This window comes from Lynx rufus, unplaced genomic scaffold (assembly GCF_022079265.1).
Source record: "Lynx rufus isolate CCGP_SWC_20201006 ecotype Redwood Valley unplaced genomic scaffold, mLynRuf1.p SCAF_9, whole genome shotgun sequence".
NCBI lineage: Eukaryota > Metazoa > Chordata > Mammalia > Carnivora > Felidae > Lynx > Lynx rufus.
This window is the reverse complement of record NW_025814897.1, coordinates 44,361,906-44,386,534: the sequence shown is the minus strand read 5'-3', so window position 1 is coordinate 44,386,534 and position 24,629 is coordinate 44,361,906. Positions and strand designations below refer to the sequence as shown.

Here is a 24,629-nt window from a genome sequence, read left to right as displayed (position 1 = left end):
AGAAAAGGACAAGTCTCACTGTTGGTGTCAAGCTGGCTTTTAAAGTCATCACTACTCCTTCTGAAATAGTATCTTTAAAGGTATATGCATATCATGGGGAAGCCTTGAATGAGGTCCAAAACACGATCATGGTGACAAAATAATTTAGAGTCAACAGAGCATTGGCAATTCAATTTTTTGTTTTCCAATTTTTAGCAAAATTAACTATCCTTAATTAATAGAGAAAGAATATTTTACTTTAAAAAAGATGATTTCTTCAATGCACTTATTATACTTTGCTTCGTAACAGCAAAGAAAACAATCAGATTGAAAAGGCCACCTATGTAATGGGAAAAAAAAACTTGCAAATTATTTACCTGATAAGGTGACAATATCCAAAGTATATAAGAAACTCATACACCTCACAGAAAAAAATTCAAATAACTCAATTAAAAAATGGACAAAGGACTTGACTAGACCTCTCCAAAGAAATACAAATGGACAACAGATACATGAAAAAGTGACTGACATCACTAATTATCAAGGAAATGCAGATTAAAACTACAATGAGATATCTTATACATGTTAGAATAGCTATTATGAAAAAGACAAGACATAAGTACTGGTGAGGATGTGGAGAAATTGGAATCCTTATACACTGTTGTGAGAAATGTAGAATGGTGCAGCCACAATAGAAAATAGTATGAAGGTTCCTCAAAAAAAATAAGAATAGAACTACCATATGATCCAGAAATCTCATTTATGGATGTCTATTCAAAATAATTGAAATATGGATCTTGAAGAGATATCTGCACCCCCACGTTCATTACAACTTTATCCATAATAATCAAAATATGGAAACAGCCCACATGTCCATTGACAAATGAATAGATAAAGAAAATATGGCATATACATACAATGGAATATTATTCAGCCATAAAAAGAAGTAAATCTTGCCATTCGTTACAAGATGGATGAATCTGGAGAACCTCAAGCTACAAGAGCTAAGCCAGTGAAAGACGGACAAATACAGCATCATGCCAGTCATATGAGGTATATAAAAAGTCAAACTCACAGAAGGAAAGAATAAAATGGTAGTTGCTGAGGGCTGATGGGGAAGGAAATGGGGGATTGTTTTACAATGCATATAAAGTTTTACTAATGCAAGATGAAGAAGTTCTAGATATCTGCTGTACAACACAGTACCTATAGTTAACAATACAATAAATTTAAATTTTTTTAAAATAAATTGAGAAGATAGATAATCATGTTAAGTATTCTTACCAAAACACATATACAACACATACAAACACAAGGTAATTTCTGGAAATTATAGATATGTTTAGTACCCTGGCTATGGTGATAGTATCACAGGTTAGGCATACATCCAAACTCATCAAGTTGTATACTTTCAATGCATCCAAAATATTTTGTACATCAATTATATCTTAATAAAGAAAAGACAGAATTAAACATTTGGTTCTTTTATGTTGTTTATTTAAACCCTCCAGAAGGACAGGGTTACATTGGTCGTTTTTGCTACCTTACATTCAATGTATAGTGCTGCAATATAGTAAATACCAAATAAATACTTGTTGAAGAAATAAATAAATGGAAAAATCATTTTTTTAAAATAAGGGCAGACAACAACTATACATACACAGACACAGATGCATGGACATGTACATATAATTGTTTGTTTAATTTCACTGTGGACGTTCGAAATTTTAATTAAAGCTTTCTAAGGGCCCATGGGCCTGTACTTGGTAGCCACTATTCTGGTGTTTATTTGGGTGGCCGATGTCAATTTTCAGCCATCTGGACATATTTTCCCTGATGGTTATCATGCATTTACTGGGCACGGAGGATTAGACTGCATAATGCACATAAAAGCATTTGTAATCTTTAAAGCACTACAGAAATATAAGGTATTAGCACTTTGTTAGTTATGATATTGCCTCAAAATGTACAGTAGCAAATTCTAAGCTAAAAAATATCCTCCATGTCTACTTAGAAATCATAAGATTATGTAATATTTTTAAAAATGAAATTTTCCCACAGGAGTTTTCACCACTGCTTTTTTCAATTGTTTTACCACATAATCCAGCCTGTTATAAAAACTGCAAAAATATAAAAATGGAATTGCCAAGCTATAATAATCTCTTGAGGGACTACCATATTAAATGTAGTTACCTCTTATAAGTTATTTGGCATATTACCAGAATGAAGATTCTATTGTGGGAAACAAAAAGTTTATTTGTAATGGATTTTTTTTTTTTTCAAAAATAGTGTTCTCTTCTCAGGCTGGATAAATGATTTGTACACATGACAAATGGCCTTGTTTTGTTTTTTTTTTCTTTTTTTTTCTTTCTTTCTTTTTTTTTTTTAGAGATGAGATGAGAACATTTGGACACTAAAAACACAGAAACCCTAGCAAATTCAACATTCATGTAAGTAACAATCAGTGAGTGACTGGCAGTGCCATTCACCTTTATATTAACTCAGTCACCCTCTCCTAGGGCCACCTCCTGGGCCATGACCTCATTTGGCACTACTCCACATCAGCACTCTTGCATTTTAATACCCTCATCTTCAAGCACATCTCATCTTTCTGGGTCTCACATGACTCATCCCCTCATGCGTGCCCATATTTCATGGAGATCTCTGGAACTATTGGCTTTTAATTTTGTCCTAATATATTCGGCCCCTCTTTCTTCTTTTTCTTTTTTAATGATTATTTATTTTTGAGAGATAGAGTGAGACAGAACATGAGCTGGGGAGAGGCAGAAAGAGAATCTGAAGCAGGCTCCAGGCTCTGAGCTGTCAGCACAGAGCCCGACATGGGGCTTGAACCACCAACCGCAAGATCACGACCTGAGCTGAAGTCAGACATTTAACTGAGCCACCCAGGTGCCCCTTAGGCCTCTGTTTCTATCCACAGCTTTGTTTGGGGGTGAAGGAAGATACAGGTGTTCAGAGAGTGTCTTGGTGAGATGAGGCTGGTGAGAGCAAGGAAACCAGCTCGGCTGTTTTGAGATCATAAAATGATTCACTTGGCTGGTGATGTGAAACTTGCTTTTTCTCACAGACATGCTATCTCTCATCTCTGAGGATTCCAGGGTCCTAACAGGAAGTTTAAAAAAAATTCTCCCTGCCAAAATATGGGTTAAGGGTTCTCTATCTTCTTAAAGATGATTTTTATTAGGTGCTTATTATGGACGGGGTGTTTTTCCAGAGACAGAGGATAGAGAAATTAACAAAATGATAAAACTCCCTGCCCTCCTGGAGCTTATCTTCTGGCACAGATTAGAAAGACAATGAACCAAGTGAATAAGAAAAATATGTAGCATAGTAGAAGGTAATGCATGCTGAACTTCAGGTAAAGACTTCAGAGAAGACTGTTTCAGACAAAGGGAACACTAAATACATAGGCTTTGAAGTGAACATGCAACTCAGATTTTTTGAGGAACAGTAGGAAGACCATTATGGCTGGACCAGAGTGAAAAAGGAGAGAACCAACAGGAGATGGGTGGGGGATACATGTGGGACTCTGGCGACATATTGTAAAGACTGTGGCTTTTACTCTAAATGAAATGGCATGGCAGTTCAATGGATTTGAAGGCAGAAGGAAGGTAAACTAGTGTGTTCAGGTTGCCTTCTTGACCAGATCCAAGTGTCATTTTTGAAAGTATTCTTCATGATAGAGAAAACTGTGAAATCAGCACTCAGGGTCCTAATTTCACATCTCATTTTATTTGTTCTGAGTTCGTGAGTATGTGTGAGTGTATGTGTGTCTGTGAGCATGTGTGTATGTTCTTTGTGTATTTGGATCTGAATATATGACAACCAATGCTTGTGCTGAAGATATGAGCACCAAATCTTGTGCTAAAATGAATGTAAAAAGAAGAAAAGAAGTAAATACGCTAAGGAAAAAAAAATACAGATTTCATCCTAATTAGTAAAATAACGAAATAAGCTCATCAAAATCAAGTACAGAAAATGATACTGGTTAGTTATCATTACTATTACACACCAGTGTTTTAGAGATTTTAGGTTTTAGAATTTTAGAGTGAATACAATAAATCGAAAAATTAAATCATCAGTATAAGTAATGGAGAGGAAATGAGTCAATTATTTTGTGCTGATAAAATTACTGCATATCTAGAAAATCCAAAGCTTCTGGAAAAAATTACAAATATTAAAAAAGGAATTTGAATTATACAAACATCAAGTTGCTCTCCCTACACCAGCAAAAATTAACTGGACATAAAAATATGCTAACAAATACTACAAGCACAGTAATAATTCAATAAAAATACAAAATCTTCATAAAGTAATCTATCTTTATGGAGGGATATAAACATCTGACTAAAATTCGTTCCCTATTTTTGGATTAGAACATCTAATATTAAAATTTCAACCCCTCAAAAATTAATATTTAGAAACTAATTTTATAATTAGAAAATAATCTTAAAGTTGTTAGTGATGAACAATATTTAATAAAAATAATTATAGAAATAAGAATAATGGGGGGAGCATGCATTACTAGTTATTGAAGTTCACTAAAAAGACAATATAATAGTGGCACCTGGATGGCTCATTTGGTTGAGTGTCCATCTTCAACTCAGGTCATGATCTCCTGGTTCATGAGTTTGAGCCCTGCATTGGGCTCTGTGCTGACAACTCAGAGCCTGGAGCCTACTTCAGATTCTGTGTCTCCCTCTCTCTCTGCCTCATACGCCACCCCACTCTCACTCTGTCTCTCAAAAATAAACATTAAAATTTTTTTTAAAAAAGACAATATAATAAAAACACGATGCTGCTAGCAAAAGAGAAAATAATGGTACCAAAGAAAAATCTAAAATTAGTATACAGAAAATACAGAATTTTAAAAACATAAAATTTAATAAACAAAGCATTATTGTTATTTCATTGGGAAAGGATTATTTATGGAATAACTCCTGCAGGCACACCTGAGAATCTACCTTAAAGAAAATAATGGTGGATCTTATACTGTAGTGAGTTAACTGAAAAAATTCTGGTTGGATTAAATGAATAAAGGTAAAAAAACAGTACTCTCTTGGTTTCAGAGAAACATGATGTTTCTTTTCTTTCTTTTTTTCAGAGAAACATTTTGATCAAAGAAAATCCAGAATCTACAAAAGAACCATATTTGATTATGTATATGAAAAGTATGACAGAACATATTCAGAGTCCAAAAAAAACAACAACAAAGAAAAATTGGTATGGTGGGAATGTGTACACTATAAGATCAAGAAGAAATCTGAGGAATAAAACAGCCAAGTTATTCATATTTGTTACCTGGGAGGAAGGAGAGAAAAGGAGTGAGGTAGGGTGAGAATCAAGAAGTAAAGAAAAAACAGAAGAAATAATGGAATAATGTACATTAGTGTAATGTCTATTTACATTAACACTATACTATACACTAAAAAAAAAAAAAGGAACATTCATCTTTAGAAATTGGGAGTTTGGAAAATATTCTTTTTTGACTTTGTTTTATCAGTATAGTACTGTAAAATATATTAAAATTAAATAAATATAGGGGCGCCTGGGTGGCTCAGTCGGTTAAGCGCCCGACTCTTGGTTTTAGCTCAGGTCATGATCTCACGGCTCGTGAGTCTGAGCCCTGCATCAGGCTCCGCACTGACAGTACAGAGCCTGCCTGGGATTCTCTTTCTCCATCTCTCTCTGTCCTTCCTCTGCTGTCTCTGTCTCTCAAAATAAGTAAAAACTTTAAAAAATTTAATAAAAAAATATAAAATCCAGAACACTGAAAACACCAAATGCAAGACTATGGAGCAAAAGGAACTTTTACTCATTCTTGATATAAATACAAAATGATACACTTTGGAAGGCAGTTTAGCAGTTTCTTACAAATGTAAACATACCCTTACCATACAATCCAATATTCATGCTCCTTGGTATTTACCCAAATGAACTGAAAACTTACGCCAACACAAAAACCTGCACAGGGATGTTTATAAGAGCTTTACTTGTAATTACCAAGTTAGAAGCAACCAAGATGTTCTTCAGTAGGTGAATGGTTAAAATAAACTGTGGTACCCAAGAGATATTATTCCTCTTTAAAAAGAAATGAGCTATAAAGCCATGAGGGTAACTTAAGTGCATATTACTAAGTGAAAGAAGACAATTTGCAAAGGCTACATACTATATGATTCCAACTATATGATATTCTGGAAAAGCCAAAACTATGGAGACTGTAAAGAGATCACTGGTTGCCAAAGGTTAGTGGGGGGAAAGTGATGAACAGGCAGAATTTAGAGAGGGTTTTTAAAGTAGTGAAAATGTTCTGTATGATACTATAATGATGGGTACTTGTTATACATTTCTCTGCACTCATAGCATGTACAACACCAAGAGTGAGCCACAATGTAAACTATGAACTCTGGGTGATAATGATGTATCAATGCAGGTTCATCAACTGTAATAAACTCACCACTGGTCGGGGCAGGGAGTGTTGTTAATAATGGGAAGACCATGCATGTGTATGGGAGGGAGATTATGGGAAATGTCACTACCTTCCTCTCAATTTTGCTATGAACCCAAAGCTGCTCTAAAACTGGTCTCTTCTAGTAACAAAGCAGATTTAGAGGCCCAAAAATGTTAAGTTTAGAGAGTCTCTATAAGTCATCTTGAAAAATAAAGATCCGTATTCATGTCTTGATAGGGCAGTAGATGACTATAAAGCTTTAAAGTGTTCTGAACAACTGAACCATTTTTAATCTACATTCACTTTAGTTGGCAAGACTAATGCATTATGGTCAGAGTCCTGAAAAAACTAAACTTTCCATTCGCAAGGAGCTAAAACCTGTGAAGCCTTCCTTTGAAATGGCACAGACATGTGTACAAACATGGTCATGGCATTCCTTATCTCACCATTTCACTAATATTTGACTTTCACCATTGAAAGTGATCAGTCAATTGTATGACTTAGCTTCATAGAAAGTGCCTCATTTTTCACTGATGTGTTTTGTGAGGGCCAGACGTTCCCATTCTACACTAAAACCTATGAAATAGACCTCTCACGCGAAATCACAGAGGGTGTCCTAGGAATTACCTCTGCCCTCTACCATGGGGCTTTTAGCTGGCTTCCTTGCAGAGTGGCCTGCATTCACATAATGCTTTCTATTCCACAAGAGCTTGAAAAACCTCCCTTTCACTTAGGCTAACTGGAGTTGAGAAAGCCTTTTTCTACCCCTACATAACAGCTACACTTGATTTTCTTCTGTAGTCGTATCTATTCTCAAATGTTCATAATATGTTAGGTACCAGAAGTCACAGGGATTAATAAACCTTTGCACACACTTCAGAGAGCTCATATTCCAGTGCAGAAGAGGGAAAGGAAAACAGAAAAACAGAAAGTCACAGGGGCTTTAAGGGATTTGTGGAAGTCCTAATAGAATTTAGGAAGTCTTTGAAACTGTTGGATAATGTCTCACATGACACACTTGAGTTTCACGGTAAGAAAGGCAGGGAGATCTTTCCAAGGAGATGACAGTGTGGGTGATGCTGTAAGCTTGGTATGTTTGGTGAATTATTAGAGTTTTGATACAGGAAAGATAAGGAGTTGATAGTGGTGAAAGGGTGAGTAGAAGTGTAGCAATTCCTCTACTTAGGTGGCATGTATTGGCACAGATGTACCCATTGATTATGATTCTCATCTGTTCTAGTTGGACCCATGTTGTAAATAGTTATCAATATTGTAAATATCACCTCTGAGTATAATAGGAAGTAAGTGGCAGATTTGGCCATATTTTAAAGGGCCATGTATGCCAAATTAGAGACTTGAATATGAAAGAAAAAGAGAGCCAAGTAAGATTATTATGTAGAAGGATTACATAACTAAATTTTCTTTTTTAGAAAAGTAACTCTCAGGAAAATGGGGAAGAAGGATAAAAGAAGAAAGGATAATTTTTTAATCTATGTCATCAGTTAATTTAGTAAATGAGAGGAGTAAAAATAACTTTTTAAGAAAGACTAACATTTACAACCAAACAGTGCATTCTTTATTAAACTTAGTACGTTCTTTTATTTTAGATAAAATTAAATCACTCAGGATTGAATAAAGAGGTGGCTCAATATTTACTTTTATTTATATTTATATTTTTTGAAGAGAGAGACAGAATCAGATCAGAGAGAGAGAGAGAGAGAGAGAGAGAGAGAGAGCGAACCCCAAGCAGGCTCCATGCTCAGTATAGAGCCCAACATGGGGCTGAATCTCACAACCATGAGATCATGACCTGATCCAAAATCAAGAGTCAGAAGCTTAATCAACTGAGCCACAAAGGGCCCCAAGAGGTATTTGCACTGTACGCTTCAACTGCTTTGAACATTATGTTCCAGAATGCTTAAAACAACAACAACAACAACAACAACAACAACAACAACAAACTCCTTTGTTCTTGCTCACCTCTCCACACTAAACACAGCACCCAAACCTGTGCCTCTAACTCTGATCAAAATTCCTAGGACTGTCTGATCCCACAACCCACAAGAGGCCTTCAAACCTCAAGGAGAATGGAAAAGAATGTAGAGTTTATGTGCAAACCAGGACTGACTCTGAATAAACACTCCTCAGGGTCCTAAAATATTTGTAAGTAAGCAGAGCTATCTCAGTAGATGGGGGAAAAACCCTTGAGATCAGGGGTCAGAAAACTTTTTTTTTAAAGGCCACAGAATAAATAGTTTAGGCCTTAACATATAGTCTTTGTTACAACTACTCAGTTCTATAAATATAGCCCCAAAATAGCCACAGACATTGTGTAAATGAGTGTGCTTTTTCCAACAAAACTTTATTTACAAAAACAGAAGGTGGATTTGATTCACAGGCCTTACTTAGTTAGCCAGCCCCTGTTTTAGAATGATATCCTAGTATCCTCAAACTAACAGAAACCTGTACATAACATATTCACTCCACCAAATCATATTAGTATTCCAGAAAACAAGGGAAGAGCAAAGGGATTTCACCTTGTTTCACCACAGAATAATATTCTATGTTTGCCTTTGTTTCTTCACAGGTGCTTGATCATTCTTATAAAGAAACTTTACACTTTTCTGTTTGCTGAAAAATAAATTTCATCAGATTGTTGCCATGGAAACATAGTAATGCAGACTGAAGAGTCTATCTAATAATTGAATTCTTCTAGTTTACACAATCTGGATTGCTCTAGATTTTATTTATATTAGGAGGGAGGAGGAGGAGGAGTAAGGGGAGGAGGAAGAGGGGGGATCTCTCTTTCACAGTCATCTTTCATTGCTAATTTCTCTTTATTAAATATTGCCTATTTCAGTAATAGAGAAAAATAAATTAATATTTTATACCGTAAGAATCAAGTTTATTATTGAAATAAAGAATCATCAGAGATTTCAATAGTTTACCATAGTGGTTAAGGATACAGACCACCTTCTAATGCCCTCTCTGCCACTTACTGCCTGTGTGATCTAGAGCAAATTGCTTGTCTCTCTGTGCCTCAGTAATAAAAGAAGGTTAATAATAATAGCTTTCAAATAGGAATGTTATGAAAAGTTAACAAATTAATGCAGGAAAACCAACCACTCAGGATAGGGCTTGTTACATAAAAAGCACTCCATAAAGAGCTATTATTATCATCCAATTATTTTAAATTTTACTTAAATATATTTTGCAAGTGCAGTTTGTCTTAAAGTTACCAGAACCCTCTGAGATACAGGTCCCTCTAAAGTTCAAGCCCCGGTACTGGAGGAGGCCTTTGACATCATTTGTTGTTTTCATCCCTCACACAGGAATCTTTCTCTGTCCAATAACATTAAGGCCTTATGTTCTCCTTCTAGGCATTTTCAGCTGTCAGATCCATAGCACCTTATAATGCAACTTGTTTCATTTACATTTCAGCTGCACATCTAATAAGCATGGTGATATTGTTGAGACAGGTAATGTCTCTGAGCTCAGAGTCTTCATTTGTGAAGTCAAGTTAATATTCTTTATCTACTTCAGAAAGGACTTGAGAGAGTAAGAAGAATATTTCTCACTCTAAATTTCACAAAGTAGCATTCCAGAGAGCTTTCCCCTCTTCAGGAGGGAAAAGCACGAAAAGAAAACATGCAGCTTGTCTTTACCATCTCCCTCCCTTCTCCTGGGAATTAATGACTGGCGTGTCTGGTAAGGTGGAGGAAGAATTGAGAAGGTGTGACTTAGCCTCTTCTTTTTTTGTGGAGCAGTCTGGACTCTGAATCTGAGTTTTCCTACTGTCATTCTGAAAGCCATCTATCTTCTATAGCAGGAAAGTCCTGCTATTGTCCAGCCCTCGCTGTGACTCCGGGGTTGGGGAATCATGTTAGGAAGTCCATTTGGTCACAGATCAAAGACTTGGTCTGTAATTAGCTGAGATACATTAATCTCCTTGACTCATTTCCATTGGTTTTTAATTTGAGAACAGGGCTGTTGTTTAATCAACCTTTAAAATAACCCTAACAGTGACAATTCATTACAATACTTGATGAGACAGTACATATGCAAATGTTAAATTTGCAGTTAAGAGTATTTCTCCATTATAGTATAGACAGATCTTTCTCTCTCTCTTGCTTGTAACAGACAGAATAATATAAAACAAAGATAATATATAAAATCACTTATTAACAGTGTAGTTTTCCTTGTTCTTCAACTTTTAGTGACAACTTCTCAATCTGTTGCTACCCCTAGCCCTGTAACACCTACACATTCTGTTCTTGCCTCCAAAATTAGGAAGAAAATGGGGGCTATCAAGTGATTTTCCTGTTTTTAAACCTTTAAACATACCTACCTTATTAAAAAAATATGTTCCACTTCTGGAATTAACCTTCTCAACTTGCTCCATCCACCTTTGCTTTAACAGCCCCTGATTCCTACATCTTAGGAGTTTTACGGAATTAAGTGTCCTCCCTCATTTATTAAACCCCCTATCCTACCTGGATCCTAAAATTAAACAACCAAATCTCTGTGACTGGGCTGTGTATGCAGGTTACAAATCTTTATGAATCATAAAAGAAAAAGGCTGGCATTGCCCAAAATGCCACAAAGTCAAAATTAAATAACAAGAGGGAAAATATTTGCTACACGTGTCAATGAACTACTTAATTTATAAAGTACTTTTGTATAAATCAATAAGGAAAAATAAACAGAAAAAACTAAGTTCCTGAAGTCTGAAGAAAACATAAATATATATCACTCATTCACATATGAAAGACATAGAATCTCATAAATGACTACAAATTAAAACACTATGATGCCAGTTTTCACCTATAAAATTAGCAAGTACCAAATAATTTATTAATACCCTGTGCTAACACAGGTATAAAAATATAAGTGCTTTTCACTGTATAGCTTTGTTCACTGTTAAAATTATTTTTTCATGATCATAAATTACATTTTTGGAAAACAAAGAATTACTGTGTTAAACACCTGTCTTTTGACCCAATTTTTCCTTGAGAGATAGTTTTATCATTCTCCAATCTCCATTTCTTATTAGTTTAACCTCACAAAACAGTGGCTTACATGCCATGGGTTCATTTTCCCAGCTCCTACTTAACATTTAGCTACTTCATTCTCAATCCACTTTGATTTCTCCATTTGTCCATCTCTTGCTAAATCACCAATTACTTCTACCTCAATAAATCCAAACGCCCTTTCAGTATTATTTTCACTTGATCTAGAATTATTTGACACGGGTAGCCCCTCCTTTAAACATTCCACACTTGCTGGGATGACACAACATTCTCTGGGTTTTCCTCCTCCAACTCTGGATTTGCTTTCTCCCTATGGTCTTTTCATAGTTCATCCTTTTTCCAATCATAACATTTTGAGACTTCTTTCAAGGCTAAGTTCTCAGACTTCACCAACTTGAATTTTACATACTCATGCATTCTGTTCATAAATCTAAATTACTCAGATGATTCACGCATTTTTATTTACAGGCTATATATCTCTTTTGAGCTCCAGACTGACATATTCTCAAGTTTTCTTGGCTATATTTATGTTTGAAATGCACATCAGGTCAGTTTATCCAAAACCAAACTCATGATCTCCTCCCTACTTCACACCTGATTCTTCTCCAACTCTCTTCATCTCCGTAGTGATCATTACTCATCTTGTTATAAAGCACCAGAATCTTAGGAGTCACTCCTGTCGTCTTCCCCATGCTTCTCTACAATATCCAATGCACCCAACAGCTCCTACTGATTTTTTTCAATGTACTGAGTATCAATTTTGATACATTTTGATGAATTTGGACATATGCATATACCCTGATAACACCATAACAAATACATAATAAGCACATTTTAATTAGTAAATAGCTCTTGATCTGCTGCTTAGTCCTTGATGGTATCATTTTTATTAGGGACACTGTTTCCTCTGTATCCACCCTATCACTTCTAATCCATAATCTATACCCAAGTTATCTTTGGAACTATCACATCTATCATATTCTTACCCCCACAGAAAGGCTTCTCCAATAATGGGATAAATGTTAAAATACTACAAGGCTGAAAATATTATCTCCTAGGCTCCTCTCCAAACTTTTTCACACACGCTCCCCTTACCCTCTGTGCTCAACCCTCGTGGTTTAGAGAGTTTTGCACATGGTCTGAGTCAGATGCATCTAAATAACTGCTTGTTTATAGACTGAACATCACACAATTAGTCTGAACTCAAATGTGGATAAGTATAAAACATCTCCAGGCAAAGTAGAGCATAGTTTGGCTAGATTTATCTGCACTATACATTCATCACAAAAAGCTCAATAATTTTCCAGGCATTTTATTAAGTTTATCTAATTTTCAAAGGGTAACCTTAAACAACAAAAGCAAAAAGAAAGCAAAATTAAATGGAGCTTATCACAAGTGTAGAAACAGTTATGTTGCTAACACTTCTCTCTTTATGATACTCAGAATGGCCACTAGTATAAGAAACTGGTATGATCTTTTCCAGTCATTTAACCTCTTTGAGTCTCAATTTGTTCCCCTGAAAAAATGGGGTCATTATTACCAAACTCAAAGGTACCTAAAACTTAACATATTCATTGCCTAGAGCATTAAATTAATCTCTCTCTCTTCCTCTACCCCCACTCTTCTCTCTTCTCACTGTTTCCTCCTTTCTTCCCCACTCTCTTTCCCTCTCTCCTTGTCTCCTGACACATAACAGGAACTCAATGAAAATAAGTTTTGTTTTGTTTTTTCTCATCACAATTAAATGATAATGAATGGCCCAGTGTGCAGACAAATATACTTATTTTAAAAATGGCTTTAATTTAGAATGAATACTCCTGATATGCAAAGATAAAGACTAATGTCTACTTCTGAAGAATGCCTACTATAATAGTTCTAGTAGAACAATTGTTTGTAATTCTAGCCACAAAGATATTTATTAGAATAAGCTCTTGTCCTTTCCATTTTGAAAAACATTGATGTAGAGTGACCACCTGATAAGAAATACTGGTTATAATTCCCAAATAGCTTTGAAATTTAAGTACATTTCCTCTGGCAGCCTGGTAACAATCATCATATTGAAGGACAGAGATTCTTAATTCAAATAGATAGTGTTAGTTAATTATAGACAAGATAAAAACCAATCTTGAAGTAGTTAATTTGCTAAAAGTTGGTCCTTGTTTCCAAGTTCAGATTTAAGTTTATAACTTGTAAATAATATACCTCAAATGATATTTTCCCAAGTAAAAAACTAAAACACTGTATCCATTCTAGAAAAGCACCTTTAGAAATTTCATTACTGTTCATATTATTGATCCCATTCTGCTTTCAGGGCCAAAATGTTTAGCAAGACTATTTCAGGGATCTGGACAGGACATTGTCATTGGCAATGAGACAATGGATTACCCTGAGTTCAAGCGAGAAGACACAGTAGCCAGGTCTATATCACTCTAACACCCTTCTGATGTGCAGTACAGATGGCGAGATATGTTGACGATGAAGTTGTCTCAGCAGCAGTGTTATCTTATTAGTCCCACCATGCATTTTAGTTGAATGACCTATTAAACATGGCTGTCCCATGACAACTGGACAGATTTATAACAAAACGGGACCCTCTAGAAAGCTTGAATATAGATTCCTTTCTCATAGCCTTGACTTCTAATTTCTAAGAACCATCCAACCAGGTCTGAGTTGGGTAGGGGAAGGAAAGAGCATGCAGGGAGATTGGGAGAATATATGCAAACAAAATAAGCTCAAATTACTAAGAGTACATCATAGAGAATATAGTCAATGATACTGTAATAGCATTGTATGGTGACAGATGGTACATACATTTGTGGTGAGCATAGCGTAACATACAGAGATGTTGAATTACTAAATTGTATGCCTGAAACTAATGTAACATTGTGTGTCAACTATAGGAGTTATAGGATGAACTGAATTTTTAGGGGTGAGTGTTAAAAATGCTAACTTAAATTTGAATTATCTAAGATAGTTTCTTTACATACCCAGAATCTATGAAGAACTTGGAGTTTGTTATCAGACAACTTCTCCACTGTTTCTCTTTTACAGGAGACAGTCTGGTAGAGAAAAGCACTGGATTATGGGCCACAGCAATTGGGCTTTTGTGTGACCTTGACCATGTTATCCAAACTTTGGGGGTATCAGTTTCCTCACTTGGAAAATGAGAGTGAGTAAATGAACTAAATATTCTCATAATTATTAAATTTTGTCTTTCTGCTCACTACCCTTGACCTCCACTCCTATGAATAGGAATATTTTAAATTTACTGAAAAGTAATAGAACACAGTGCTAAATGCTCAGTCTCTACAATTACACAGACTTATATTTAATTTTGTTTTCAATGCATAGATCTATATGGCCTTCTCCACATCACTATTACTCAATATAAATTGAGTCTTAGAATCCTTGTCTATAAAATGGAGATGATAATAGAATTCAACATGAAGTTGTTCTTAGATTCATTTATTTTTTCTTTCATAGCACTCGCCACCTTCTACCTAATTTACCACCTGCAAGGTCCATAAAGGTAGTGAGTATTATCTGTTTCATTCACTGACATATCCCAACCATCTTAACATATAACAGCCAGTCAGTATCTATCAAATAAATAAATGAAGCAACACATGTACAGAGCTTAGAGTAGTAATTGGCACAAAACAGTTCATAAATTATTCTACAAATGGTCTTGATAAATGGTTTTATTAATACCTAGAGTGCCATTTCACCATGAAGAAGTAGAAAAGGAAGAAGTAGGAACATCCCAAAGGGAAGATGAAAGGGACCAACCATCATACTGTTACCAAATATCTGAAAGACTATCACGTTACTTTCAAAGAAAAGAATATGAGCCAAGAGGTGGAAACTATAGGAACCTATTTTTTTAAGTCATAAGTAAGAATGGCTTTTCTAACAAAACTCCTCTAAGGTGAAATGAACTGGTGCTCAAGTAAATGTTGAATTATTATTAGCCAATTAATGAAGTGATTAAGAAACCTAAGTAAAAGTTATGCATCTCTTATTCCATGAATTAAATGATATGGAGAGAACTTCCAATAAATGACATATACAAAATAAATTTTAAAAATATAAAATAGGGACACCTGGATGTCTCAGTCAGTAGAGTGTGCAGCTGTTGATCTTGGGGTTGTAAGTTTGAGCTCTACATTGGGTGTAGAGATTACTTAAAAATAACATATATATAGATATATAACATATATCTGTATATATAAAATATAGAATTTTGGCCTTGTGGTACTGTTGGTAATAAAAAATACAGATGGAATATGGCAAATACAGTGAATACCTACCTATTTTCCTTGTGTACATGTGATCAAAAACTATTTACATGTTGACAAATCATATAGCTAAAAAAAAAAAATACTGCCGATTTGTCTCATTAATGTTGGCAAAGTAGCAGATAGGAGCTACAGAATCTCTTACACCCTAGAAGGAAAACAGGATGGTTTAAAGCTAGCTTCTTTATTTCCTTTTCTTTTTACCCCAGTGGTAACACTGCACTTTAGAATTTAATATTGGCAGTGAGAATGTTCCTGGGTTGTATGAAACTAACTGGTGCATCACTCTTGCCAACTAGGGATGATTTTAGATGAAATGTATGACATCAGTGAAAAAGGAATCTCACTCAATATCATTTTTATGAAGGATAGTTGGCCTCATACTAAAATAGTCCCATCAATCTATTGCCATCAGGTCAGACAGAAAAGCATTAGGTACATAAAGTGGCTGTCATAAAATGTAGCCAAGCAGGAGCCAAGTCTGATCACAGAAGGTCAGTTAAGCATTTAGAAAATAAAGGAAGCATGTTTTCTTTAACGAGCCATTAAAAATTACTAACAAGTGAGTTAGCGTTCTATTGTGGACAGAAATACTGAGAAAGATGCAGTGGTTCTGAAGGTTTTCTCTATTTTTTTAATTGGCTGCCTACTAAAACAAGATATGCAATAACAAAACTTTTTAAAGTTATAGAAGAGTGAACTGCATCCATAAAGTCAAACTATGGGGTCATTTTACTAACTGTGATGGCTAATCTCACATGACAATTTACTGGGTCAGGGGATGCCCAGATATTTGGCTAAACATTATTCTGGGTGTGTCTATGAGGGTGTTTCCAGGTGAGATTAACATATATATCAATAGACTAAGTGGTGAAGCTTGATTCCGTAATGTGGGTGGCCCTCATCCAACCTATTGAAGACCTGAGTAGAATAAAAAAGAATGAATAAGAGGGAACTCTTCCTTCATGAATGCTTGAGTTGGGACATTGGTCTTTTCTGGCCTTCAGAACTGAACCCAAACATCTGCTCTTCTTGGGTCCCAAGTCTGCCAGCTTTCAGACCAGAACTGTACCATTGGTTCTGAGTATCTCTTTCTCTTTACACACACACACACACACACACACACACACACACACACACACACTACTATTTCTGTTTTTCTAAGAGAACTCTAATATTCTGATTCAAGAGCATCAGCAGGGAATAAGCCAAGTTGTGCCAATCAAATGAATTATCCAGATAATTAAAGTCAATCCCTGTAGAAGTTAATGTTTTAGAAACTTGTCTGGTAACAGTGTAGATGATCAGGCAATGTAATAACACTTTTGTAATGTAAAATAATGAATCCATTTCCAATGCTTTTAAAAATTAGTCCTGAAGGAATTCCTCACTTTCAAACTTAAAATTCTAGGATTCTATATTATAGAAACAAGTTTATATAACTATTTTTAAAATCAATTTCAAAAGCAACAGCAAAAAGTCTCAAAGTGTTTATTTCCTGAGGGAATGATGAAATTATCCAATTCTCTAAGAACCCATCTCATTTCCTTACAGCCATTTTTTTAAGACTTAAGTAATCATTATCTCATGTGTTGATTCCTGTTATCATCATTAATCAGCACATGACAAATCTACTTATTTTCCATGATTATTTCCAGGCTTTGCTGTTTTATGATATTTAAGTTCTACTTCTACTACACAGATTAAATTTCCAAAGCATCTGTCCTTATGCACCAAAATACACCATTTTATGTTGCCAAATTATTACCTTCATGTGAATTTTCTCATTGCCACTCACCTGCCCAGAAGCAAAAATTCTCCTGCTAGACCCAGGCGCCTCATGGCCATCAGGAGACCTCTCACAGTCATGCCCTCACAGAAGCAGGCCACCACCCGGGCTTTGGGCAAGTGACTCCTGAGCTTCTTCAGCAGCTTATCGAAACTCTGTTCCCCTGCGTTGCTGTAGATTTTGTAAGAATGAGCGATGCAAATTCCTTCCTTGGCTGACATATCTTTGAAAGCCTCCATCCCACTTTCTCCATAGTTGCCTGTGTGAAAAGAGATAAGTAGAGGAGTAGTGAATGAGAGTGCCGGATGCACTGAGTCCAATTAGAGTGCGAAGGGCTGGGAGCATGATGGTCATTTGGTAGTGTTGAACTTGGAGCCTGAAGACCTGAATAAGTTTTTGCTCTTTCACTAACTTGTTCACTTTAGGCAATTTACAATGAAATTACATTATATGCATTGAACTTTAAACATTTTTTTCCAATGAGAGAGAAAATAGTATAAAAAGCACAAGCAAAAGCAATTCAGTTCCCCCTTTACTTAAAAAGTTCATATTCTAGTGTGAGATGATAGAAGACTTTCATCTGCTGTATTTTTATTCTATCTCACTTCCCTTTGCTTCTCACTGCATGACCGTCTCATCCCACCAGATCAGATTCTTGTATTTAAAGATATAATACATATACTAAATATAGTATAGATGTTGTTGTAGAATATTATATGTTGTGTGGTATTATATTTTTATAGAATATTATGCATATTATATTCTATTAGCAATCATAAGTATTAGTGGCTTTATCCCAACCAAAAAATTCCAGATCATTGAGATTTCAGTCTTGTTACAGATAAATGTATAAGCTTATGAAAAATATTTAAATTTTCATTCTACACAACCACAGGGAAGTTAGTGATTTGGGGGAATAATTCCAATGTCCTCTGCAAATTTGGGGAGCCAAGGACCGATGGTGGTCCTTTAAATTAATGGAAAGTGGTGATCAATACTGACAATCAACTGTATGCCAGGAAGTGTACCAAGACCTTTATATATGTGGTCTCACTTAACTCTCATGATAATATACTGAGGTACGCAGGGGCGCCTGGGTGGCGCAGTCGGTTAAGCGTCTGACTTCAGCCAGGTCACGATCTCGCGGTCCGTGAGTTCGAGCCCCGCGTCGGGCTCTGGGCTGATGGCTCAGAGCCTGGAGCCTGTTTCCGATTCTGTGTCTCCCTCTCTCTCTGCCCCTCCCCCGTTCATGCTCTGTCTCTCTCTGTCTCAAAAATAAATAAACGTTGAAAAAAAAATATACTGAGGTATGCATTATGACCTCCATTCTGCAGATAAGAAAACAGATGAGATGGTTAGGTTTACACTTACTCAAAGTTACATACCCAGAAGGTGGAAGGCTGCACCGAATTCTCAACTCTAAGAGTGCAGATTCTGCTCCCTCCACTCATCCATGGCTGACTTTTGGAAGACTCAGAAGCCCAATTATATCTACATTTCTTTTTCTGATATAAAGGTCATGATACTTCAATTTTCGATATTTTTAGAGCATTTTAAGGCTTTATAAATCATAACTGGCTCGTTTTCTGAGTTTCCAAAAGATTAGGTGGATAAGGGGGAAAGATTTTAAGAATATAGGAGCCTATTACAAGACAATCAAGCTATGGGGCACATAAGGATGTAACTAGCTTAACAATCAACTAGACCGAGGATTGGAATTTCACCATGAGGGGATCTCAAATGAATAAAGAAGTACAATGCATTCAATTGCATTGGCTTCACTATATGAGTATAGTAGAGATAACTTATAAATACATATATCTATATAACATTTTGATTTTTGAAGTCTGTTCATACAGATTATAGCTCACTGCTCCTTGTACCAACTCTGTGATAGAGGTAATATTATCTTCCAATTCCACTCACAACTGATAAAATTGAAGTTCACACTTAGCAAATAGGTGGCAGAGTCTTGGTTTAAACATAGATCTTCTCACTCCTGACCCTGTGTATGTTTTCCTACAGCACAGGTATTTTGCTGCAAATGAGATCTTCAGACACTGAGGGTGGTTTTTGTGTAGTTTTATCTTCATGAATAAACTGTAAAGGGCAGGGCAGGACAGTTTAAGTCCCCACCACAAATACTGATGGGACAGCTGCATCTTTCCTTTTTCTCCAGAAATAAAATAACAAGGAACCTTGATGATGATGGCAAGTGGGCAATATAGCTATTTTGCAATTAACAAAGTTTAAAGGACCCCCTCTGAAAAATGTGCCCAAGGGCCTTAATTACTAGCTTTACACTAATCTGAGTAATCTATTATTCTCTGGTTTATTTTTAGCGACCTCTATTTTTCAACTGACTATCTTGCACTTAATACTATCATTAATCCTGGGGTATTTGCATACATAATGTGAAATTAGGTACACAGTGATCGTGATGACAATAATAAAAGTTCTCAATATATTCACAGTTAAACAAGAAAAAATATCTGACAAACCCATAATCTTTAGCACTTCTCCCAACAACATTTTAACATTGTTTTTGTTTATACAGTAAATTATATGGAAGCAGCTTGTAATAGGGAGAGAATCTTGTTATTAGAGAGATCTGAGTTCTAATTTAGCTTGGACAGTCTCTCTAAATCTTGCTTTTTCACCTGAAAATCAGAGGTAACAATGCTTAATATATGGATATTTTGTATATTATATACGTTAAACATTATATCTAGTTTAAACATGATAAGAAATGCTTATAATTATTATTTTATAATTATATATAATTGTTATACAATATTATATATAACAATAAACATTATACATAATTATAATATATATTATAAAACAATATATGTTAAATATACAACATATCTAATAGGTAGCCTGAACCCAATTAATTGCACCTATTGGGACTATAGAATGTTCTAGGTACAGTTAAACTGCTCTCTCCTGGAGCATCTAAAACAAATAATGGAGCAAACAGCATTAGCACTCAACATTGGATTAAAGAATGAACTTAAATTAGTTGCGGAAATATGATTTTCTGAGAACAAAACCCAAGCAGTACTCTTTAAAACTAAAATAGGAAATAGTTTCATTATATGTGTGACATGAAAATTCTGCAGAATAATTTTGATTTAATAAAAGCAAGCCATGGTAATTTGGATATTAAAAATGGGAATATGTATTCCATTCATTCCAATAAAATTTGGAGGCCTGAAATGTTGAGATTTTCTGTAACTGATATAAAGACTGTATTCTGGAATTACACATTTAAAGATAAAGGAGAGGAGCACCTGGGTGGCTCAGTTAGTTAATCATCCAACTCTTAATCTTGGCTCTGGTCATGATCTCAGTTCATGGAATCAAGCCCTGTGTTGGGCTCTGCGTTGACAGTGTCGAGCCTGCATGGGATTCTCTCTTTCCCTCTCTCTCTCTCTGCCCCTCCCCAGCTCATCTGGGCACACACTCTCCCTCTCTCTCAAAATAAAGACATATTTAAAATAAATAAATAAATAAAAATAAAAATAAAGGGGAAACTATTAAAAAGTTCATAAATTTATTACAGGAAATGAAATAGATTCCAAGCAATGCACAGAATGAGAAAGAACTAAGGAAACAAAGCTTATTTTTCTAACAGGGAAATAAAAGTGACAAAGGAAGATATGGTGTAGAATATGAAAGTGGTTTGTGGCTTCATTTTAAGTAACTGGTAAAAGCAGGAAGGAATCCATCGGACAGTCTTTTAAACAGCAAAGGGCTGGTGATTTGGAATTATCTGAAGAAAATATAATCATAGCTTTACTGGACTCTTAGCTTGCACTACTTATAGTTGCAATGATGCAAATGCCTATTACTGATTTTCAACTTTATGAATCTACATATAGACAAAGTAAAAAACTCATTATGCAACAGAAATAAATCTGATGAACCTTTACAAAAAAATTAAAGAAAAAGATGATAGGTTGAGAAGTGGAAGTAGGGTGAACTTGGGTGTTGAAATCCTTCACGCACAATCTGGAAGTCATGATTTAGAGAATGAAAGAGAAATGGTTAAGAGAATTGTTGGAATCTCAAAAATAAGAGACTGATCTATTAATGTAATTATATTAAGGGAAGATACGTGAATTAAGAGATGTCTGTTGTCCATAAATTAAAAAGTAGGCACTAAAAAAGCATATGTTCCTACTCAGAAATATGAAGGTTAAAAAAAAGAAAAAGAACCTTAAAATGCACTTTTTACCCTTCTGTACTATTAGATTTTGAAAAATATAAAGTACAATTTGAGTGAAGAAAATTTAATAACATAATTTAAAGTTATTGAAATCGAAAAGAAGATATGGACAATTGTAAATAGTTGCTTTCACTGGTACTATTTGACCTATGTCATGTCGGCTGGAAGTACCTGCATCCATTTGGGCCTCCAAAGTGCACATTGAAAACAAAACTGGCTAAAGAATAAGTTTAAATCTTTCTTCTAACCTAAGATTATTTATTTGAACTTTATGTTTAAAGGCACTAAACAATCCTTTAGTATATAATGTATAATCAAAGATAACGGCTCTTTCAGATGGTACCAATCAGTATCAGTAACCACTGCTGTTACTGAGGCTTAAACATACTTTCATATTAAGGTAATAAAGTATGGCAATATAAACAGGATATATCTAGAAATGAAGAGATTTTCCTGGCACAATATACATTTGAGATATGGTTCACGTTTATAAATTGTGTGTGTGTTGGGGGAAATTATCATAAGAATAAAAATTAAATTAATAGAATTATACTAAAAAGACTCAAATACTTTTCTTTGACATTTGTTTATTTTTTTTTCCATTGTACTCCTACCTCTCCCACCATAATCAGACCATCACTATTCCTTCCATAGAAGTTTACATGGTAACATAACCTTTCACCATCTTCTGTCTTCCATTTATTCAAAACCTTACCAAATATTATGTTTACGGGTCTTATTTCTTTATTTCTTACTATGCTCTTCTCTATGTCCCTTGGATGGCCAACACATTCCTACTTAATCACTTTTATTCATGATGCTCTTTCCACCTGGAATACCCTTTTCTCATGTCTCAATGTTGAAATCTTACCCATTCCTTCTGGTTCACCTCAACTGCCCAGACTGTATACTTATTTAGGATATAGACCATATCTCCATAACACTGCCCAGCATATACTCGTGGGACTAAGCTGACCTACTCGATTATCCTTTTCAAGGATCTTCCTACAGGGAATAGTGTAGCCTAGTTATTCATTTAATAAATATTAATGAATTAATTAAGTACAGATACAACACTAAGCACATGGTAGACTCTAGATATTTAAACATTTAGCCTATTTATCTATTTTATAATACTGAAGGGAATAATTTTTGTTACTTATAATTGTTAGAGAAGTTCATAATTGTGGTTCATTTACCTTATAACTACTTTTTAAAACGTATTCACCTTAGGAAATTATAATTCACTTTAAAAAAATATTGAGCTTGATGTTGCATATTAAAACATTTTTTTTCCTTTCAGTTGGCTCAAATTATCATTTGTCAAAAAAGAAATGAAGATTCTCAATATAAACTGTGATTTAAAAATGTATTCCAATTGGCCTTTACTACTAATATCTAGTTGCTATTACAAACAATGTTTCTTTGTTTGTTTTTATTGACAACTACCAGTGAAGGAAAACACTGCGATTTCTCATGGGAGTTACTGCCTGGCATGATACCATCCCCCAGAATATGTGTGAATAGGATCAATAAATCAGTATCCCATCACCACTTCCTGCTCTTTCATGGGGCCATAAATGTTCATCATGGGATCTTAGCCAAAACTGTCCTTGTTGAGTGGGCTATGTCTTAGTTCAACTAATGGTTAACTAAAACAACTAGAAGGGAGAAAAGCCAGAGAGACAAACATCTCTTTTCACTGTATTACTATCTCTTTTATAAAGATGTTCTACTTTTTAAAAAAATGTCTTCTCCCTCATTATAAACATCTGTGCAGTAAGTATAGCAATTCCAAATTCTATATTGCACTCATTTATGTTTGTCTCCTGCTACTAGACAATAAAGTTCTTCAAAGTATAGGCATTTATATCCTTACAACAAAAACAATGTATATGTAGTACATATTTTTGTTCAATGAAAAGAAAGAAGGAAGTTAAGTGGCCCAAGGAATATTCCTAAATAGGCCCACAGAACTGAGATTTAGATGTTTGGGATCCTAGAGATATAATTAATGGGAAGATTTTAAAGCTAAAGGATTAGAGTACATAAAACATTATCATCTATCATGTACCCTTATCATGACTCCATGAATTATTATAAATGCCTCTGCTATGAAAACTTTTGCTAACAAACAGATTTACAAGTTTGCACCAATTATTTTAAACCCTACCTTGGAGTCTTTCTATGACATGACCCAGCTAGCACAGCATTCAGTGTGATATAGGACATGATGATATCTTATTCAAAGTGTTTTATTATTGAAAGTACTAGAAAGATATCATTTAGCAAAATCACTTTAGGCATTACTCAAGGCATGGATTACTTAAGCAACATTTGAGCAATATTCCAATAGTGAATTCAGCAGAAAAAAAACCTTAGAATTTGAACTATATATATAAAATATTATTTATGGGAATATTAACCAGGGCTACTGAATATGGTCAGAAAAATATGTACCGAGCAGTAGCAGAACAGTGTACTACATTGGTGAATTTTCTACTGGCTACCAGGAAAAAAGGCTACAAAAAGGAATTTGATCTTAAAAGCAAAGATACAAGGGGCGCCTGGGTGGCTCAGTCGGTTGAGCGGCCGACTTCGGCTCAGGTCACGATCTCGCGGTCCGTGGGTTTGAGCCCCGTGTCGGGCTCCGTGCTGACAGCTCAGAGCCTGGAACCTGTTTTGGATTCTGTGTCTCCCTCTCTCTGACCCTCCCCCATTCATGCTCTGTCTCTCTCTGTCTCAAAAATAAATAAACGTTAAAAAAAATGTAAAAAAAAAAAAGCAAAGATACAATTTGACTATACAAATCAATGCATGGCAGAGG

The 24,629-nt window shown here is 35.1% G+C and overlaps 1 protein-coding gene across 3 annotated transcripts in view; it reads right to left on the bottom strand.

Annotated features, from left to right (window-relative positions):
• Positions 1 to 24,629, bottom strand: part of GRM5 (glutamate metabotropic receptor 5) — a 507,510-nt gene that overhangs the window by 307,575 nt on the left and 175,306 nt on the right. For all 3 annotated transcript variants that reach the window (XM_047072296.1, XM_047072297.1, XM_047072298.1), the window contains exon 2: positions 17,578 to 17,827. In XM_047072296.1, coding sequence (XP_046928252.1) covers positions 17,578 to 17,827 — 250 coding nt within the window. The remainder of the gene's footprint in view (positions 1 to 17,577; positions 17,828 to 24,629) is intronic.